Below are 18,352 nucleotides of genomic sequence, written 5' to 3' on the forward strand. Positions count from 1 at the left end.
TCCTGCAGTTATTTAGCCATAGTCATACATGAATTGATTTTATTTTTGAAAACCAGCCAGGGACACTTTTGGTGATAGGAACTCCTATGATGCCCCCATAAGACAAGAAAGGCCCGACTGGGGGCTTTGGTAGCACTGGAAATTGGAGGGCAGTGAGGTTGTGGGAAGAGATCGGAAGGAAGGGCTATGAGCCATGCTGTATTTTGGCTTTGGGTGGATGGTGCCAGGTGGATGGGAAGCTGGAGCAGGACTGCAGGTGGCCTTTACTATGGGTGATGAGAGTTTGGGAATCCCAGAAGTAGAATTTGTTTGGATTCAAGTGGTCTGTGTTTGGAATAGAGATGGGGCTGCTATGAGAAGATGGATATGTTCATTAAACTGTTGGTCTTTATTTTCATTGCCATTTTATTTCTCTTTGGTTTTTTGTGGAGAAGTATGAATTTTTTTTGCCTCTCTTTAAGGGTTACTGAGAACTGACGGTATTGAAGCTCAGATGGGGAATCTGAAGGTTTATCTGCACAAAGAGGAAATGGCTCCTGGTGCAGTCACTGCTAATACGATGGACGTTTTGTTAGGCCCTTACCCAGTTTGCCTCTGAGAGTTCCAGCTCACTTGTCCCTGTGCCTGCCTAGTGGCTGTCACAAAGAATTAGGTCAGTGTGACCACACTGATAATTAGAGTGGCGTTCCCGAGGACTAACAAGTGTAGACCTGAAGGCTGTGGATTTGGGCTCTGACAATGGCACCCCTTCAGGGCAAGTTCAAAGGTAAAATAAGTACTGTAGTGTAAATTTTAATATTTTAATCATGAGGATATGCGGTGTTTCTTGTTAATATGACTATTCACAGATTGTCTTAGATATTAATGTTTTTATTGTTTAAAACTTTATTTTAAGCTTTTAGTTTTTAGTCATCCATACAAAACTCTGTTTTTGTCCCTTAAGCTTAAACCCTCCCGCTTTCCCATGAATTATTGAAGCTGTGAGTCACATGCTTATTGAAAGATGCAGCCCCAGGCTGGAGGGAGAGCTCAGGGGGCAAGGGCTTGCTGCACAAGTGTGAGGATCAGAATTTGTATCCCTAGAACCAACCCAACAGCAGCCTAAAAGGTCTATGGAGAGGTAGAGGGTGGAGACTTGTTCCGGTTACTTTTCTATCGCTGTGAGTCAAAACAGCATTTAGTTTGGCTTATGAGTCCCTGGTGTTAGAACAAAGGAACAGCTGAGAGCTTACAACTTGAGTATTGTGCAAACATGATGGGGGAGGGTGAAGGAGAGAGAGGAGTGAGGGAGAGAGAAGGCTGATACTAGGAATGGCCAGTCTTTTGAGACCTCCAAGCCCTCCCAGTGACCTCCTCCAGTAAGGCCACACGCCCTAACCCTTCTGGAATAGTTTCACCAACTGGGGACCAATTCTTCTAATATATGAGCCTACAGGGGTCATTCTCATTCAAACTACCACACAATTTTATCTTCTAACTTTGTTGCTTCCAGGGCCAGTTTTGGGAACGTGATTAGTTATAGATATTGAATCCTGGTGGTTTTGTCAAGAGGGTATCAGGAGGATCTGGGATAGAGCTCTACTGGTGGAGTGCTTGCTTAGCCTGCATGAAGCAAATGACACTATACTTCTTGTTCGAGAAGTTCCTTGTGTGCAGTTCTTATGATTGGTTCTTACTGTATATCTAATACCTACCTACCAGGTTCCTAAATATTTAACAGATCCTTACAGAGCTTAAGTGAACATACAAAGGAAGGAGGTGGCTCTCTGTGTCAGGTAACAGGTGGTCTCCTGTTCTTTGCATGAATTACCCTGGCTGGATTGTTTGTTTGTTTTTGAAGTAAATAAATGCTTTACTCATTAACTTAGAGCTCAGAAGAGAGAACCTATTTTCATCTCACTAGGTTCTCTGTCATTTCATCAGTGTTTTCCCTGGCATCTCTCACCCCTTTTTCATTGCTTTAACACCTAGAAGAGCATTATTCCCCTGAGAGTGGAGCATGCTTTTATTTTCTGGCTGAAGGGTGGGGACATTTGGTTTTTTTTGAGGCAGGTGTCAGTATTAGTCTATTACGGTATAGCCTCAGTGGTACTGGAATTACAGCCACACACTCCCTCTAAACCTGGCTTTAGAGGACCACTTGGAGTGCTTTTTAACTTGAGCATGAGCTTTTTTTACATACTGCCCTTTATCATAATTGGACAATGAGATTATCTGGAGAATTGGCTTAGAAGCTGGAAGATGCCGTGGACAGCCAAAGGCAGCGTTGCATATACCTTGTGTCTGGCCCGATGATGAAGGTGTGGTGTGTGGACAGTCCTTCGGCCTATTTAGGCCAGTAAACATGATTCTTGTGTGAAAATAGATATCACATAAGCCATTACAGTAAATTCAGTAAATGCAACTGTAAATTACAAAACTCATAGTCTCTTTTACTGGAAATACGGCGGCTACACACCTTCCCCCTCAAGTACCTTTGCTTGTAGTCTCACACTCGACACCCCCGTAAGCCTCCCTGTGCTCACCTCCTGGTTTTAGCCTGTGGTTGTGTGGTCAAGACATGTGCCATGCACCAGGATGTCTGGACAGGTCTTTAAACAAATGACAGCAAGAAACCCCATTTGGCTTGCTGTGGTACCTAGATGCATCAAAAGAGTCTTAGAAAGCTAACTTTTATGCAGCTGTGAAACAAGTTGTTCTTGATCTATAACTGTTTGCTTTGTAATTACGTAAATTACAGCCATGTGAACTCCAGCTGGCTGTTTGAGCAGGCTTTAGGCTGATGCTGAGGTGCTAGTACACTTGCTTGAAGCACATGTGTGCTGTAGTTTTCTGCCCACAGAGAACAGCAATTATATTGCACAGCTTTTCAGATAGAGTAGGAATTACTACAATTTGGATGAACATGGTTGTGAAGAAACAGACTCATAATTGTTGAGTGGATAAAACAGACTGAAACTCATACATATTCATGCAGAACTATTTATTAGAAACAACTTCTAGATTCTTAAATAATAACTTACACTCTTCATGGTGTGTGGTATGTACCTCTGGGGAGGAAGAGGCAGGGACTCAGGAGTTGGAAGTCATTCTCGACCACATGCTGAGTTCAAGGCCATCCTGGGCTATAGCTTACAGAAGAAAACTCATGGTAGACAAGATGATTGAATGGGAGAAGGCATTTGCACACAAGCCTGGCTTCTTAGTTCCACCCATGGAGCCAACATAAACCCACTCGATAAAGTTGCTCTTTGGCCTCCACACAGGTTCTGTGGTGTGCGTTTGTGTTTGTGTTTGTGTTTGTGTGTGTGTGTGTGTGTGTGTGTACACCCTTTTTAAGAAATCTTTTTTCTTTTACTGCTTGGTCTGATTCTTCTTCCCTTATCTTTGTTCTGTCCTGTGTGTCTTTTGAGCTGTCAGTCATTGTAGGCTTCCTTGATGGTCGTGTTTCCCTGGGAGGGACTTGAAAGTATTGGAAAGTTCATATCTAAGGCGTGCAAGAGCGCTTGTGAGTAGGCTACACTCCCTTTTCCAGTCCCTGTGCAGGTGGCTAAGGAACATTTCCTGTTCCTGACGTGCTGTCCAGAGAGCGCACACAGAGAGCTCTTTCTTCTGCTCTCTTGCTCCACTGAATGGGCCCCAGTTGTATATCTGATAGAGGAGCAAGAGAATAGTCTTAGCTCTGACCTTGACTTTGATCCAAGTTGATAGGGTAGTTCTGTCAGTAAAAGAGTTAGCTGCCAAGCCTGATAAATTTGATCCCTGCTAGCCACGGGTCAATGGAGAGAACCAACCCCTTCAAGTTGTCCTCTAGCCTCCCCCTGCATATGGCCCCATGTTCAGACACTAAGTGGTACTTAAGCTATGTGGACTGGAATGGAGACTGAGGAATTCAGACCTTGAGATCACAGCACAGGGCTACAGCAGGGAAACCTTAAAGACACATCTGTGTTCAATTAAGACAGAAGACATCATCATGCCTGTCCATCACCTCCCAAGTCCTTACAGACCCCTTTTGACTGGCAGGTCAGGGAGGTTGGTGCAGGCCACCTTTCTCCTCATCCATTAATCCTCCTTTTGCTAGTCCGGTGCGACCATATCGGCTTCCATGAACATTGAGCAATGACCTCAGTATCAAAAGCTGCTGTTCATAACTTGGGATTTTGCCTTCAGTCCTTTGCCTCAGAGTGAGGAGGTTTCTGTATCCTTGCTCATGAGAGGGCAGTGGGCTGTTTTATTCTCCTGTGAGAATTCCTTGTTCTTATGTTTGCTCAGAAGTCATCTTTGGATTTGTTCTGCGTAGGTGCTCGGCACCGTAGCCTCGGGTGTCCCTGACTTAAGCAGGATGTGTGCACGTTGAAAAGCACCTTACACTGCCAGTTCTTCAGTATTAGGTGCAAGCCTCACAGGGCTGGGAGGAGAGCATAAAGGATCTTTTCCAACTTCATTTGTCCTGTATGTATGTCACATTGGACATGCCTTTGGCAAGGTGTTACCACATGTCTGTTCCTGTACTGGATTATGAATGCTGCAGGGGACTGTGGCATCGCTTCCTTTGTTTCAGCCCCTAGAGGAGTGCCTGGGAACAATCGGGAGAGACCAGGAAGTACTCTGGGTTTGCTGTTAGCATCCAGTGGTGGCTGATGGGCCAGGTTGGAGATCTGGGTCCACCCACTTTCATCACAACAGTGACAAGATGATTTCTTTGAGATCAAATCAAATCAAATCACTTCCAGAGTGATCCTGTGCTTAGCCTGGAACTTCTACCATACAATGGGGGCCAAGGGGAATTTGGGAAAAATTTAAATATTGATGCTACTTGGTTAAAACACATCCTTACCTTAGACTTTTTTCTTTTCCTTACAAAAGATATGTTTTTTTTTTTTTTCTTGTGGCCATGAGAGAGTCATCCTTGAGGGTACTCCAGAGCTTTGTTAAAGGATGCACATTGGTCCTCTCTAATTGGGAGAGGTTGAGTGTGCTGTCCCATTTCTCAGTTGTGTTCACACATTTCTTTCTGATATCTAACCTGGATTAATTGTGCCTTAACAAAAAGGATTCATTGTGTATGTGTACATGGACACTGCATGTATGTGGGTACCCACAGAGCCAGAAGAGGGCATTGGAACCCTGGATGGAGCTGGTAGGGGTTCTGGGAGCTGAGCTCAGGTGTCTCCTAAGAGCAGCAAGTGCTGTTACCTGTGGAGCCGTCTCTCCAGCTGTAGTTTCCTGGTTGTGTGCCTTTTAAGATTTTATTTCTTTATTTTCTGAGAGAGGACCTCAACTATGTAGAGCAAGCTGGCCTTGAACTCACAGACATTTGCCTGCCTCTCTCACCCTCTGTCCTCTTAAGTAGTGGGATTAAATAAAGGCACTCACCATTCTGCCTGGCTTTAAGAGCATTTTAAAGGAGCGTTCTATTCCTGATTCTTCACTTGTGTTGACAGTTTTTGAATTGCTTCCTGTATTGAAGCATCATGGGTGAGCCTAAGTATCTGTACTTGGAGTATACCATGGTGTTCTGCCCAGGTATCCTGTACCATTTGCATGAAATCTCCTGTAGAACAGATTTGTTGAGGTACAGGTGACACAGTTCCCCTCAAAGTGGCATGTGTAGAAGGGATGAACTGGTCACAGAACTGGGAAGTCAAGGGTAGGCCTTGCTCTCACTCCCGGAACACAAGCCAGGCACCAGCTCCCGCCACACCCCTTTTGGCCTACTCTTTGCGTTGCTCTGAGGCATACACCCTGTTATATTGGCTTCAGCGTCTCTAGACTTGCTTCTGCTCAGCTTCAAGTTTAGGAGAGGTTCTGGAATTAGTTGCCATTGGTGGCACGGAGCCTGGCCTCTCTGTTAGCGCTGGCTTCTGTCTGTCAGCTGAAATGGGGAGGATCTGAGAGCAGGTGGGTAGTTGGGTAGGTGAGGTACCTGAGAACTGCTGCCAGCTGGCAGGGCAGGGCAGAGCAGGGATTGCTTCAGTACAGGCCATGCATGGGATAAGAGCACTCCTCCCCCATTTTTTCAGACACAGAAACAGAAGTGTACCTGTTTGCATTATTTTTAAAATATTTATTTTATGCGTATTAGTGTTTTGTTTGCATGTATGTATGTGTGTGTACCACATGTGTGTCTGGTGTCTGTGGCAATTAGAAGCTACCAGTAGTCTCCTGTTTCCCAGGATGCATAGGGAATTTGTCAGAGTATGAGACTTGTAAAAAAAAAACAGCCTTTGTGAGGTTGTAAGCTGTGTAAGAGGAAGAAGAAAGGTATGCTGGGATGTATATGGAAGAGCAGCCGGTCTTTGGGCTTTCCCTGTCTTTGCATCCTCATTTCAGAAACCCCGAGAAGATTCTGTTTACTAGCTACCATGCTGTTTTTTTCCTGCAACACAGAGGGTTAGTTGAAGGCAGTTCTTCTGTGAGTGTTGAAACTTCCTAGAGGAACCCAGAGCCTGCAGTTCCAACCTCCACAGCCATATTTGGTTTAGATTGTCATCTCTGCTCACACCTCTAGTCGCAGTGGCACAGGATCATCTCTCTGACAGTTCTTTTATTTTATCAATTATGTGTATGTATGTGCACACATTGAAGTCAGAGGACAACTTTATGAAACTGGTTCTTTCCTTCCACCTTTGTAGGGGTTCCTGGGATCAAACTCTGGTCTTGGTCAGCAAGCACCTTTACCTGCTAAGACATCTTGCTCACGCTTTCTCATTATTTCTGCTGTGCGAAATTTGTGTGGGGCTTGGTGCTTCCATTCCTCCTGGTTCCTGGTTAAGGTTCAACTCTCAGGTAGCTCTGCTCCTCTGGTTTCTCCATCTACTGGTTTGGCTTTTAAGTTCATGGATGACTGTGTACTCTAGCCCCCTTTTCCAGGATTCTTTCTGTTGTAAACTCATCTTCTCCCAGTAGTTCTCAGAGGCACACTGGCTTGCTGCTGTCTCCCACACTCAGGCAGCCCTGTCAGTTTGACCATGGGTATCTCTTGGATGGTCTTGCCAGACGTGAGTTAGTGGAGGGTTAGGCGAGAATTCCACTGCCATCCTGTGGAATCTTCACAAGCCTTTTGTAATGTCTTCTAGTACAGAGAGGAGGCTTGGGTGACTTTGAAGTTTCCTGGGAACTTAAGGCTTCAGGAGCTTACTTCAGGTTCTTACTCCCAGACTGTCAGACAGCCGGTATAGCTATGGGAGGTGGTGTTTCCACTGGTGGCTGAAGATCTTTCTTTGGGCCCAGGAGAATGTATGTTCTGCAAGATGATTTTCTGTGAATAGCATACACTGTGTTAATAACCTTAACCTAGAGTGATAGCAAAGCTTACACAGTTAGAAATATTCTTTATTACATGTTTGCTGTGGCTAAGGCTCTAGAAGCAGCCCTGTGCTGATTGATGTCTGCTTAGCTGAAAGCCTGAGGAAGCTGGGTGTTCAGATGTTAACAGAGGCTAAGCATAGTGGAGGAGGCCTTTAATCCCAGCCCTCAGGAGGCAGGGTTGGAGGCAGGCAGATCTTCTCTGTGAGTTCGAGGCCAGCCTGGTCTACATAGTGAGTTCCAGGACAGCCAGAGCTACATAGTGAACCATATCTTGAAAACCCAAAACAAAACAGATCAGTGTGCACTGTAATTTAGTTGAACAATACTGAAATATATCAAGAACCCAAGACTGTACATCTCTGTATCTGGGCCAACTGTGGAGCTGCTCTGCCACAGGCTCAGTTACATAAATGGCCCATTTGCCTTTTTAGGAATGATGCTTTCTACAGGTGAGGATTTTCCGATTTACTGAAAGTAGGCACTTTTCTGACAATCCAGCCTGCCTTCCTTTCTCCCTTCCTCCCTCCCTCCCTTTCTTTCTCCTTCAGAAAAAAATAAATATTTTTGTTTTAGAAATTTACACGGTATGCTTTGATCATGTTTACCACAGCTCCTCTTTAAATCCTCCCAGATGCACCACTATCTCTACCTCCCCAACCTTGTCTCCCCCCCCCCCCCGCTTTTCTGTTCTTTTTGTGAAATTTAATAGCCCATCAGCTCCAGTTTGTGCTGCCTATTTGTTTCTGGGTGAAGGGCCACTCCTCACAGGCTCTGGGCACTCCTTCCTCTCCCCAGAAGGCCTTTCCTCAGATGATGGCTGCAGCAGGTTTGCATTCCTAGTGTTAATGAGCTTTTAAAAATATAATCTCTTTGAGGACAAAAATACAATGGCTTTTGTTTTCTTCACATCTTAAGTAGCTTGTCTTCCCCAATTTTTTTTTTTTTTTTTTTTTTTGGTGGTATGAGTGTGTGTGTGTGTGTGTGTGTGTGAGAGAGAGAGAGAGAGAGAGAGAGACAGTGTGACAATCTAGTACAGTAACAGGTAGCTCAATTTGGTTTCTGTAGCCAACAAGTTGCTTGCCCAGAACACAGGAGACTATATGAGTATTGTGTTTTATTTTTTAAATTAGTTTATTTTTTAATGCATATGGGTGTTTTGTCTTCATATATGTATGTATACCATGTGTGTGCCTGGTGCCCAAGGATGAGAGAAGAAGAAATTGGATCCCCTGAAACTGGAGTTACACAGTTGTGACCTACCTTGTGGATGCCAGCAATCCCGCCTCGGTCCTCTTGGAGAAGCCCCTTATTTTCACTCTACGCAATCCTTCATCTCTGTAGAAATGAAAACATGGAGAGAATAGTGAATTAGATCTGAGGAGGAAGCCTTACATTTTCATGTGTTTCCTTCATTTCCTTCATGCAAACTCAGCATTCCAACTGCTCTGTCTTCCTTCTGTCTGAAGGTCTTCCGGTAACATTTGCTGGGGACGTTTCGTTTTTGTTTTTTTGTTTTTTGTATCTATATTTTTGCCTCTAAGTTTCACTTTGAACTCATTTATTCATTTATATATTTTTGTGTGCGCACATGCCATGGCACATGTACATAGGTCAGAGGGCAACATAGGGAGTTGCTCTGCTTCCACATAAGTCACAGAGCTAGAACTCATGCACGGACACGCACATACAATCATCATAATAAAATCAAATAAACTGTTTATAAATAGGTTGAATTTTGAGAACCACAGATAATGGTTTTTTTCTTCTTTTTAATTTTGAATGTAACAGATGAGATAATAAGCCTTGGTGGTCGAAGGTTTAAACATAGTGTAATGAAAACGATTTTTACTTCGTTAAAGGAAATGCAGCCTAGAAAACATCCTTTTTGCCTATCCATCTAACTGACATGTTTATAATGATAGTTTAATTCAGTGTCAGCAGAGATATGGAGCAAGATTAGCACTTTTTTGAGTTTCCAGGAAAATGGGCATTTATATGTCTTTTCAGAAGATAAATTTAGGGCTGGAGAGATGGCTCAGCCCTAAGTTAAGAGCACTGTCTGCTCTTCCAGAGGTCCTGAGTTCAATTTCCAGTACCCACATGGTGGCCCACAACCACCTATACTAGATCTGATGCCCTCTTCTGGCATGCAGGTCTGTCATGTACATAAAATAAATAAATCTTAAAAAAGAAAAAGAAGATAAACTTAGTAGTATTAGTAAGTGTTTTCATACAGTTTGACTTGGTAATGTTGCTTGTTGGGGTTTCTTAAAATTTCAACAAAAAACTAGTTGTTGGAAGGTGTTTAGTCATATTTCCCTTTTTGGCATTCATTTACTCATTTATTTTGTGTATCTGTGCGCACACTCAGGAGGAGGGGTCTCACGGTGCTTCTGTGCAGGTCAGGACTTTGTGGGCATTAGCTCTCCCCTTATTAATGATACGGGTTCTGGGGCTCCAAGCCCGGTTGTCAGGCTTGGAGGTGACTGGTTCTATCTGGCCAGTTTACAACCCTGTTTATAATGGTGAGGTGTTACACAACTAAACTGCTGACAGTGGGTGTCCCAGTGGAGCATTTTCGTTCACAAAGTGCTTTACAACCATTCAAAACAGCGTTATGAAAAATACTCCATCACAAGGAGGGAAAATGAAATCAGTTATTATTTCAAGAAGTTGTATTGTCCAGCTGTTATTTCTAAAAACGCATGTGCACCAGGCATGAAGGCATACACCACTAACCCCATCTCTCAGGGTCATGAGTTTGAGGTCAGCCCGGGCTACAGAGCAAGGCTCTGTTCGGGAAGGATGGCTGAAAAATGGGGCTAGAGGAAGATGGATCAGTGAATAAAAGCCCTTGTGGTGCAAGTGTTGTAGACTTAAGTTCAAATCTCCAGAATCCACATAAAATCTAGACAGCATGGGCCTCTGTAATCCCAGCACTCCTACGTGCAGATGGGGCCCAGGGATAGAAAATGTCCCAGAAGTCCATGGGCCAGTGGGAAAACACAGAGGGAGCGCCCTCATCAGAGAACGTTGGAGGTGAGTATAGACACCTGAGAGTCTTCTTGTGCACCGCGTGAACTTATTCTCTCTCACACACAAACACACATGAAAACAATGCATAGAGAAAGGACCAGCTGTGCGCCACAGTGAGTGGGAGAGCATTCTAGCTCTGAGGGTAAGCAGGCTCTTCTAGGCTCTTCTAGTTGCCTTCTAGGCTTTGCCAAGATCTTGCATTCCACACATCACGCAAACCAGCTTTTCAAGACTGCTGATTGTTGGATGCACAGGTGAAAACATTCCACTTTTAAACAGTGGTGGCTGCGCTTCCTTTTCAGATAAAAACTTTGATGATGAGGATTCTGTGGATGGGAACAGGCCTTCTTCCGCCAGCTCCTCATCGTCCAAGGCACCATCGAGTTCCCGGAGGAATGTTAGCATGGGGACCACCCGTAGGCTTGTGTCGTCCAGTCTTGGATCTAAGTCTTCAGGTGAGAGCACACCCTGTGGTGTCCCTGGGCCCTCTGTCACAGTACTTGCCTGTGTGTGTGTTGCGTGTGCCAGGGGTGTGTACACATCCTGGCTTTCGGTCTTTGACTGCCCTGTTACTGCTCTGTTGGTTCTTACGAGCAGACCATCCTAGCGTCAGATGCGGGTGGGCTCACTGTGTTCTGGTGAGGCCAGCCAGTCAGAGTGCAGACGGCACAGAGGAACGCACAGCCCAAGATGAAGATCAAAAGCACACCCAAGCCCCATTTGGGCATCTGAATCTAGCCTACCATTGAGCATTTTACCAAATCTTTTTGTTAAGACTAGTAGCCAGATTGAAAATTTTGAAAGTAAGATTTGTTCATACAGGTAGCGTTTTTTGTTTTTTTGTTTTTTTTTTGTTTTTTTTTTTTTCTTGTGAAGATCAGTGTGAGTACTGGGTAAATAAACAGTAAGACAGTAAGAGGGCCAGTGAGACGGCTCAGCAGGTTGAAGGTACTTAATGACACTAGGAATCCTAACACTTCTTTTTATTTACACCTTTCATTTTGCTGACACATTTTAAATTTTCACACTTGTTCCTTATTCCTTACCCCTATAACATCATGTAGAATTCTGGCCGGGAGTCGGGTGGGATGGGTAGAATCCAGCAGTGGTGAAAGCTAGAGCAGGTTCAGTGAAAGCATGGAGGGAAGCCCTGGAGTGCTGCCCCTGGTGGTCTCTTCTGGGTAAAGGAAGGTCTTGGGAGTGCTGCCCCCTGGTGGTCTCTTCTGGGTAAAGGAAGGTCTTGGGAGTGCTGCCCCCTGGTGGTCTCTTCTGGGTAAAGGACAGTCTTGGAAGTGCTGCTCCCTGGCCTTCTGTCCTGGAATGACAGAATCTTCACTAGGCTCACAGGGTGGCCACTGTGGCTGTCCAGCCCAGTCAGCCTACCCTGAGGGCTGTGTTGGCTACCGGAAGACCAGTGTTGCTTTGCCTATGTTTGCTGGTCTATCTAGTCTTTTTGAGTGCTGTTAATTTTTATTGAGTTTGTTTCTTTATCACAAAATTCATGATTTAAAGTTTTACTTACTTTTATTTTATGTGTATGAATATTTGCCTGCATGTGTCTGTATCTCTATGTGCATATCTGGTTTCTGCAGCATAAGGTCCCCTGGAACTGGAGTTATAGATAATTGTAAGCCAGTCTGGGTTCTGTGCAAAAGCAGCAGTGCTCTTAACCTCTGAGCCATCTCTTCAGCTATTTTCAAGGGGAATATTTTCAGCATGTCTTTCACCGGCCTTGTAGCATATATCAAGACTGTGTGTGTGTGTGTGTGTGTGTGTGTGTGTGTGTGTGTGTGTGTACGTGTACATGCATACCCTGGCATACTTGTGGAAATCAGAGGACAACTTGGGGAGTCAGTTCTTTGCTTCCATGAATGGTGGGTCTCAGGGAGCAAATTCAGATCATCAGGCTTGAGGGCAAGTCCCTTCCCTGCTGAGCCATCTCACCTGCTCCACCAGTTTCCCTTTAATGTATTTGTCTAGTCTTGGTCTTCCTCTGAGTAATATGAATTCCGTAAAAACAAGGAGGTTTAAGATAATTCCTTCATGAGCCGTTTACTGCTCTCCTGCCCATCTCACCTACAGCCCTTCCTGAAGTTGCCACTGGGTCAGCTATGCCCTCATCCTTTCTTTGTTTAACACCGTAGTCCTGTCACAGCTCCTGGGGCCTCAGAGGCCCCTGCTATCTGCTCACAGCGCCCTAATCACATCTCAAGCAGAAGGTGGGCTCAGCTCCATATCACAGCCTATGACTGGCATCCATGTGGCTTTGCTGCTGTCATGTGAACACATTTACTGCTACTTGGGCTGTCTCTAAAGCGTATTTTTTGTTTCATTTTCTCTAACAGGTCCAGTAGGACCGTAACACCAAATTACACGTGTGATAAGAAAGCAGACATGCTAATCTACATAAGTCACTGTGGAGTCACAGAGCACCACAGACAGCAGTGTAGAAATTAATATGAAGGAAAAAAATAGGATGAGGTTGTCATGTCTGGGTTTCATTAGTAAGCAGATGTAGTTCTCCCTGTGGCTGCACCAAATGCTTAGACAGCATTATCCACAAATATTTTGCTGCCCATCCTTCACCAGCACTTTCAGAAGTCTCCAGCGGTTTTGCCCTCAGCCCTGCCTTCATTTTAAGTGTACAAGGCATCTTAGCACAGCTTTGTGGGAGAGACTGAACTGATGCCTAAATAAAAACTTGAGGGACTGGCTTAGCAGTGAGAGTGTTGGCTTCTCTCGCAGAGGACCAGAGTTGGGTTCTGGGACTACTTTTAACCAGCCCAAGAGTTCCAATGTTCCCTGGGCTCTGTGTGCGCCATACACAGTGCATGCGACTATACACAGACTCAAATTCTTACACATAAGTAAAATACAGATTTTTAGTGTTAAATTTTTTTTTTTTAGTTTTAAATACAATTTCAGTTGTGTATATTCACAGTTCTGTATATATGTGTTATACAGTGTTGCATTCACGTTATCTTTGATTTAAAAATTATTATTATTTTTACCAGCTGCAAAAGAAGGTGCTGGTGCTGTGGATGAAGAGGATTTTATTAAAGCCTTTGATGATGTACCTGTAGTGCAGGTGAGTGTGGGTCTATGCTACTCATAAAATCAGGGTAGTAGCTCAATAAATGGCTTAGTGGTTTGGAGCCCTACTACTCTTCCAGAGGACTGGATGTGGCTCCCAGCATTTTCATTGCGATGCTTACAACTGCCTGTAACCCCAGCTCCACACCGTCTTCTGGCATCTGCAGGTACCTACAAATGTGACACACACATAACACACACACACATTAGAAAAAATAATTTTTAAAATGAAAATCAAAGTAGACATAGTCTTCAGATTTCAATTTTCAGATACACCTGTATCAGTCAGCTTTATGTTGCAGCAGTGAAATGCCTACTGGCAATTAACTTTATAAACTGATAGGATTCATTCAGCTTAAGTACAGCGTGTGCGGAGCAGGTTTGAGAACCACACTGTAACCATATTACTTCATGGTGCGTGGTTGATGGTCCTGGGACAGCAGGCAACTCCTGTCAGACCAGCAGAGAAAGGACAGGGCGAAGTCAGCTCAGGCTTTCCTCCTAGGATTGTCTCCCCAGTGACCCAAGGCCTTAAAGAACCCACCGCCTGTTAGCCGCCACCCAGCTTCCGCCTTCTCACACTGTGGACCTCTGGGGAATCATGTCCGAACCATAACACTGCTGCATACAAATCTTTTACCTTTCAGTGTGGAAACTGAAACTGTCAAGGCTATGGGAGAGCTAAGGTACAGATTAGAAAATGTGGGAGCCCTATAAGCTCCAACAAGAACAGAAGTTCTGGCCTCCCTTGATGTCCCAGAAAGAGCAGGAAAGATGTCTCTGTAGAGTAATTGGTCAGGTCATAGAAAGAGACAGCAGTGATTGGCTAGAGCAGAAGATAAAAATGGATATTTAAGACTTTTTCTTAAAAAACTTACTCATAGCCAATGAAGAAGAGTAGAAATGATGGAGGATGCTGCATGCTGGCTCACTCCCAGGTCCATGCGTAGCTAGTTTTCTTATACAATCCAGGAGCCAGTGGGCTGGGGCCTTCTGCATCAGTCATCAGTCAAGACAATCCCATTTCCACAGGCTGGTCTGATCTGGGCAATCCCTCAATTGAGGCCTCCTTCCCAGATTTCCAGGCTGGGTCAAGATGATAGAGCCGATGAGGACACTTGGTGACCTGAATTTGATTCTCCCTGTAGAGGTTGAGGAATGATTTCCGGAAGCTGCTATGCACCGTGGCACTGCTGCCTGCCTCTTGCTCCATCATACACACCGAGTAATCCTAAGGTTTAAAATGACTGATACGTCACCGGCTGCAGTGCCACAAATCCCCGGTTGCATTTAGAGTAAAGGTGCCTAGAACAAGGCTGCTTACATGTGGCAGCAAGCCTCATGTTAACGGTGGGTGTTGGTCCACAAACATGAGCAAGCCCAGAGAATCCCTTATGCAAAGTGAGAGTTTCTTTTATCACATTTCCTTGACTTCATGTATTTAAAAAAATTATCTTAATTCTGTGCATTGTCTTTTGTTAAGTATAAATTAATTTTGCTTCCAGATTTATTCCAGCCGAGACCTTGAGGAATCCATAAACAAAATTAGAGAAATCCTATCAGATGACAAGCATGACTGGGAGCAGAGAGTAAATGCTGTGAGTGCTACTTTCCTCTGGCGCCATAACATTCATTTACATATTCACTTATTTGCATGTGTCATAATACTTTACATGTAAATTACCATATGTACATTTTACCTTCTGAGTAAATTCTCACTTCTTACTGTTTGCAGTGAGTTTTGGTGTTTCGTATCGTAGTTTGTTTTCTGTTGCTGCGATAAGCATGGTGACCAAAAGCAACCTGGAGAGGAATGGGTTTATTTGGTTTACAAAGTATATAGTCCATCACCAGAGGAAACTAGGGTAGGATCTGGAAGTTGGAACCTGGAGGTATGCTCTGAACCCCAGGACTGTGGAGGAATGCTTGCCCTTCATGACTTTTTTATATGACCCATTTCTTATATAACCCAATACTTCCTGCTTAGGATTGCCACCACCCAAAGTGGACTGGGTCAGGCCCTCCCACATCAATTAAGAAAATGCTCCAAGCTGGGCAGTGGTGGCACACGCCTTTAATCCCAGCAGAGGCAGGTGGATCTCTGAGTTTGAGGCCAGCCTGGTCTATAGTGTAAGTTCCAGAATAGCCAGGGATACACAGAGAAGCCCTGTCTCGAATAACCAAACCAAACCAAACCAAACCAAACCAAACAAAAATACTCCAAAGACATGCCCATAGGCCAGTCTGATGAAAGCAGTTCAACTGAGGTTCCTTCTTCCTGGATGATTCTAATGTCACGTTGACAAAAATTAAACAGCACATGCTGTGTAGCCCACGCTGGCCTTGAACTTGGGATCTTCTGCTTTGTCTTGTAGAATGCCACACCTAGCCCTATGTAGTTTATAAAGCACAACAACTTGCTAGGCGTGGTAGTGCATGCCTTTAAACTTTGCACTTGGGAAGCAGAGGCAAGCAGGCAGATCTCTGAAGCCAGCCTGATCTACATAGAGAGTTCTAGGACAACCAGGGCTACATAGAGAGACCATTTCTCAAAAAGCAATCGAGGAGACAAACAAAAAACAAAAACAAAACCCCTAACAACCTAAGGACTGGAGAGCTAGTTCAGCAGTGGAGAGCACAACCTCTGGGACTCCAGTTCTGGGCGCTGACCCTCTCCTCTGGCCCATGGGCTCCGGTGTACATCTACTGGAGTGCACATAGACTCATGCGGGCACATGCATGCACCTGAGATGGTTCTTAAGGAAGCCGTACTTACCATGAGTGCTGCATTTTAAAATGGGGCCTTGGCTGGGATCTCATTTGTTCATTGTGTATTAGGTAATAATTAGCTGTCCAAATTGTCTTTGTAAAATGATTTCTAGCACCTGGAAACAAAACTGCGGCAGTGAAGAGCACTTGCTGTTCTCACAGAGGGTCCTAGCTTGATTCCCAGCAACCATCAACAGGTGGCTCTCAACCACCCATAACTCCAGCTCGAGGGCATCTGACACTCTGTGCTGCCGACCTCAGCTGGCACCTGCACGAATGTGCACACACACACACACACACACATAATTATATTTTTAATGGTTTCTACTATAGTAACTTTTATGTTATGTTTTATGTTTATGTTTAATGGCTTTTTTGTTACGTATATTGCAGGCATGTTTTATATACCTCTGACTTTTCTCTGTCCCATTAGCTAAAAAAGATTAGATCATTACTCTTGGCTGGGGCTGCTGAGTATGATAACTTCTTTCAACACTTGCGTCTTCTGGACGGAGCCTTTAAACTTTCTGCTAAGGACCTGCGGTCTCAGGTAGTGCGGGAAGCTTGTATCACATTGGGGTAAGGACTGCGCCGCGCTACGTCCACTCACACTGTAATACAGTCTCTTTCAGAGTGTTAGAGTTAACTGCCTGGACGGGTCGGCGGGCCCACCTCTAGCTGGTCCCCAAGACCCTAGCTGTTAACACATCTGTCCATATTGTTAGAGTAGCTGCTGCCCAATTTTGTAGGGTGTGTTGTATTTTACATTTTACTCACCAACATAATCTCTGAAGCCCCTTTTGCACGATTAATAAAAAAATGAAATTTTATGGAATTCATGGGATTTTTTTTCATGATTTTTGCATAGCGGATACAGTGTGTTCAGTAAGATGCTTCTGTTTTTTTCTAGAAAAGTGCTATAGCAGTGATGTACATGCAAGGCTGTGGTAGTTAGTCATAGAGCCCCTCAGTTCAGTACTGGGGTTGGAGAGAGAAAGGGATGTAGCAGATGTGCTGCCATACTGTTTTATCTTTAGCTCAACTTAAAAGTGTTGTGTTTACATGCTTTGGAATATTAAACAGTAGCCACAGCAGCTGGCACGCATTGTAACTGTATGAAGTTTTAGGGTAGGCAGATATTAAAGCATCATGGTGTGTGTGTGTAAATCTTTATTTATTTATTTTAATCTTTTTATATGAATTACAGTTTATTCACTTTGTATCCCAGCTGTAGCCCCCTCCCTCATTCTCTCCCAATCCCACCCTTCCTCCCTCATCTCCTTCCATGGCCCCCCTCCAAGTCCACTGATAGGGGAGGTCCTCCTCTCCTTCCATCTGACCCTAGGCTATCAGGTCTCATCAGGACTGGCTGCATTACCTTCCTCTGTGGCCTGGTAAGGCTGTTCTCTCCCCCTCCCTCCCAGAGGGAGGAGATCAAAGAGCCAGCCACTGAGTTCATGTCAGAGACAGTCCCTGTTCCCCTTACAAGGGCACCTACTTGGAGACTGAGCTGCTATGGGCTACATCTGTGCAGGGGTTCTAGGTTATCTCCATGCATGCTCCTTTGTTGGAGTATCAGTCTCAGAAAAGACCCCTGGGGCCAGATTTCTTTGCTCTCCTTGTGGAGTTCCTGTCCCCTCCAGGTCTTTCTATCTCCTCCTTCTTTCATAAGATTTCCTGCTCTCTGCCTGAATTTTGGTTATGAGCCTCAGCACTGCTTTGATACCCTGCTGGGTAGAGTCCTTCAGAGGCTCTCTGTGGTAGGCTCCTGTCCTGTTCCCTGTTTTCTCCCTCTTTCAATGTCCATCCCATTTACCTTCCTGAGTGAGGATTGATTATCTTACTTCTTGCTTAGCCTCTTTAGGTGTACAGATTTTAGTATGTTTATCCTATAATGGATATAGAAATTGTCGTACATTTACACAATGGAATACTACTCAGCAATTAAAAACAAGGAAATCATGAAATTTGTGGGCAAATGGTGGGATCTAGAAAAGATCATCAAGAGTGAGGTAGCCCAGAAGCAGAAAGACACACATGGTATATACTCATTTATAAGTGGATATTAGACATATAGGATAAGCATCATGTTTTATATGTAAAACAAAAATCAAAAGTAGGTATGTGTTGTATTCATGCT

At 44.4% G+C, this 18,352-nt stretch overlaps 1 protein-coding gene across 1 annotated transcript in view; it reads left to right on the forward strand.

Annotated features, from left to right (window-relative positions):
* Clasp1 (cytoplasmic linker associated protein 1) overlaps window positions 1-18,352 on the forward strand; it is a 220,637-nt gene that overhangs the window by 104,487 nt on the left and 97,798 nt on the right. Inside the window, exons 9-12 of the mRNA XM_055601545.1 lie at window positions 10,653-10,805; window positions 13,365-13,438; window positions 14,949-15,041; window positions 16,646-16,791. Of these exons, the coding sequence (XP_055457520.1) occupies window positions 10,653-10,805; window positions 13,365-13,438; window positions 14,949-15,041; window positions 16,646-16,791 (466 nt within the window). The remainder of the gene's footprint in view (window positions 1-10,652; window positions 10,806-13,364; window positions 13,439-14,948; window positions 15,042-16,645; window positions 16,792-18,352) is intronic.

This window comes from Psammomys obesus, unplaced genomic scaffold, assembly GCF_907164565.1.
Source record: "Psammomys obesus unplaced genomic scaffold, mPsaObe1.curated_primary_1811, whole genome shotgun sequence".
Lineage (NCBI taxonomy): Eukaryota > Metazoa > Chordata > Mammalia > Rodentia > Muridae > Psammomys > Psammomys obesus.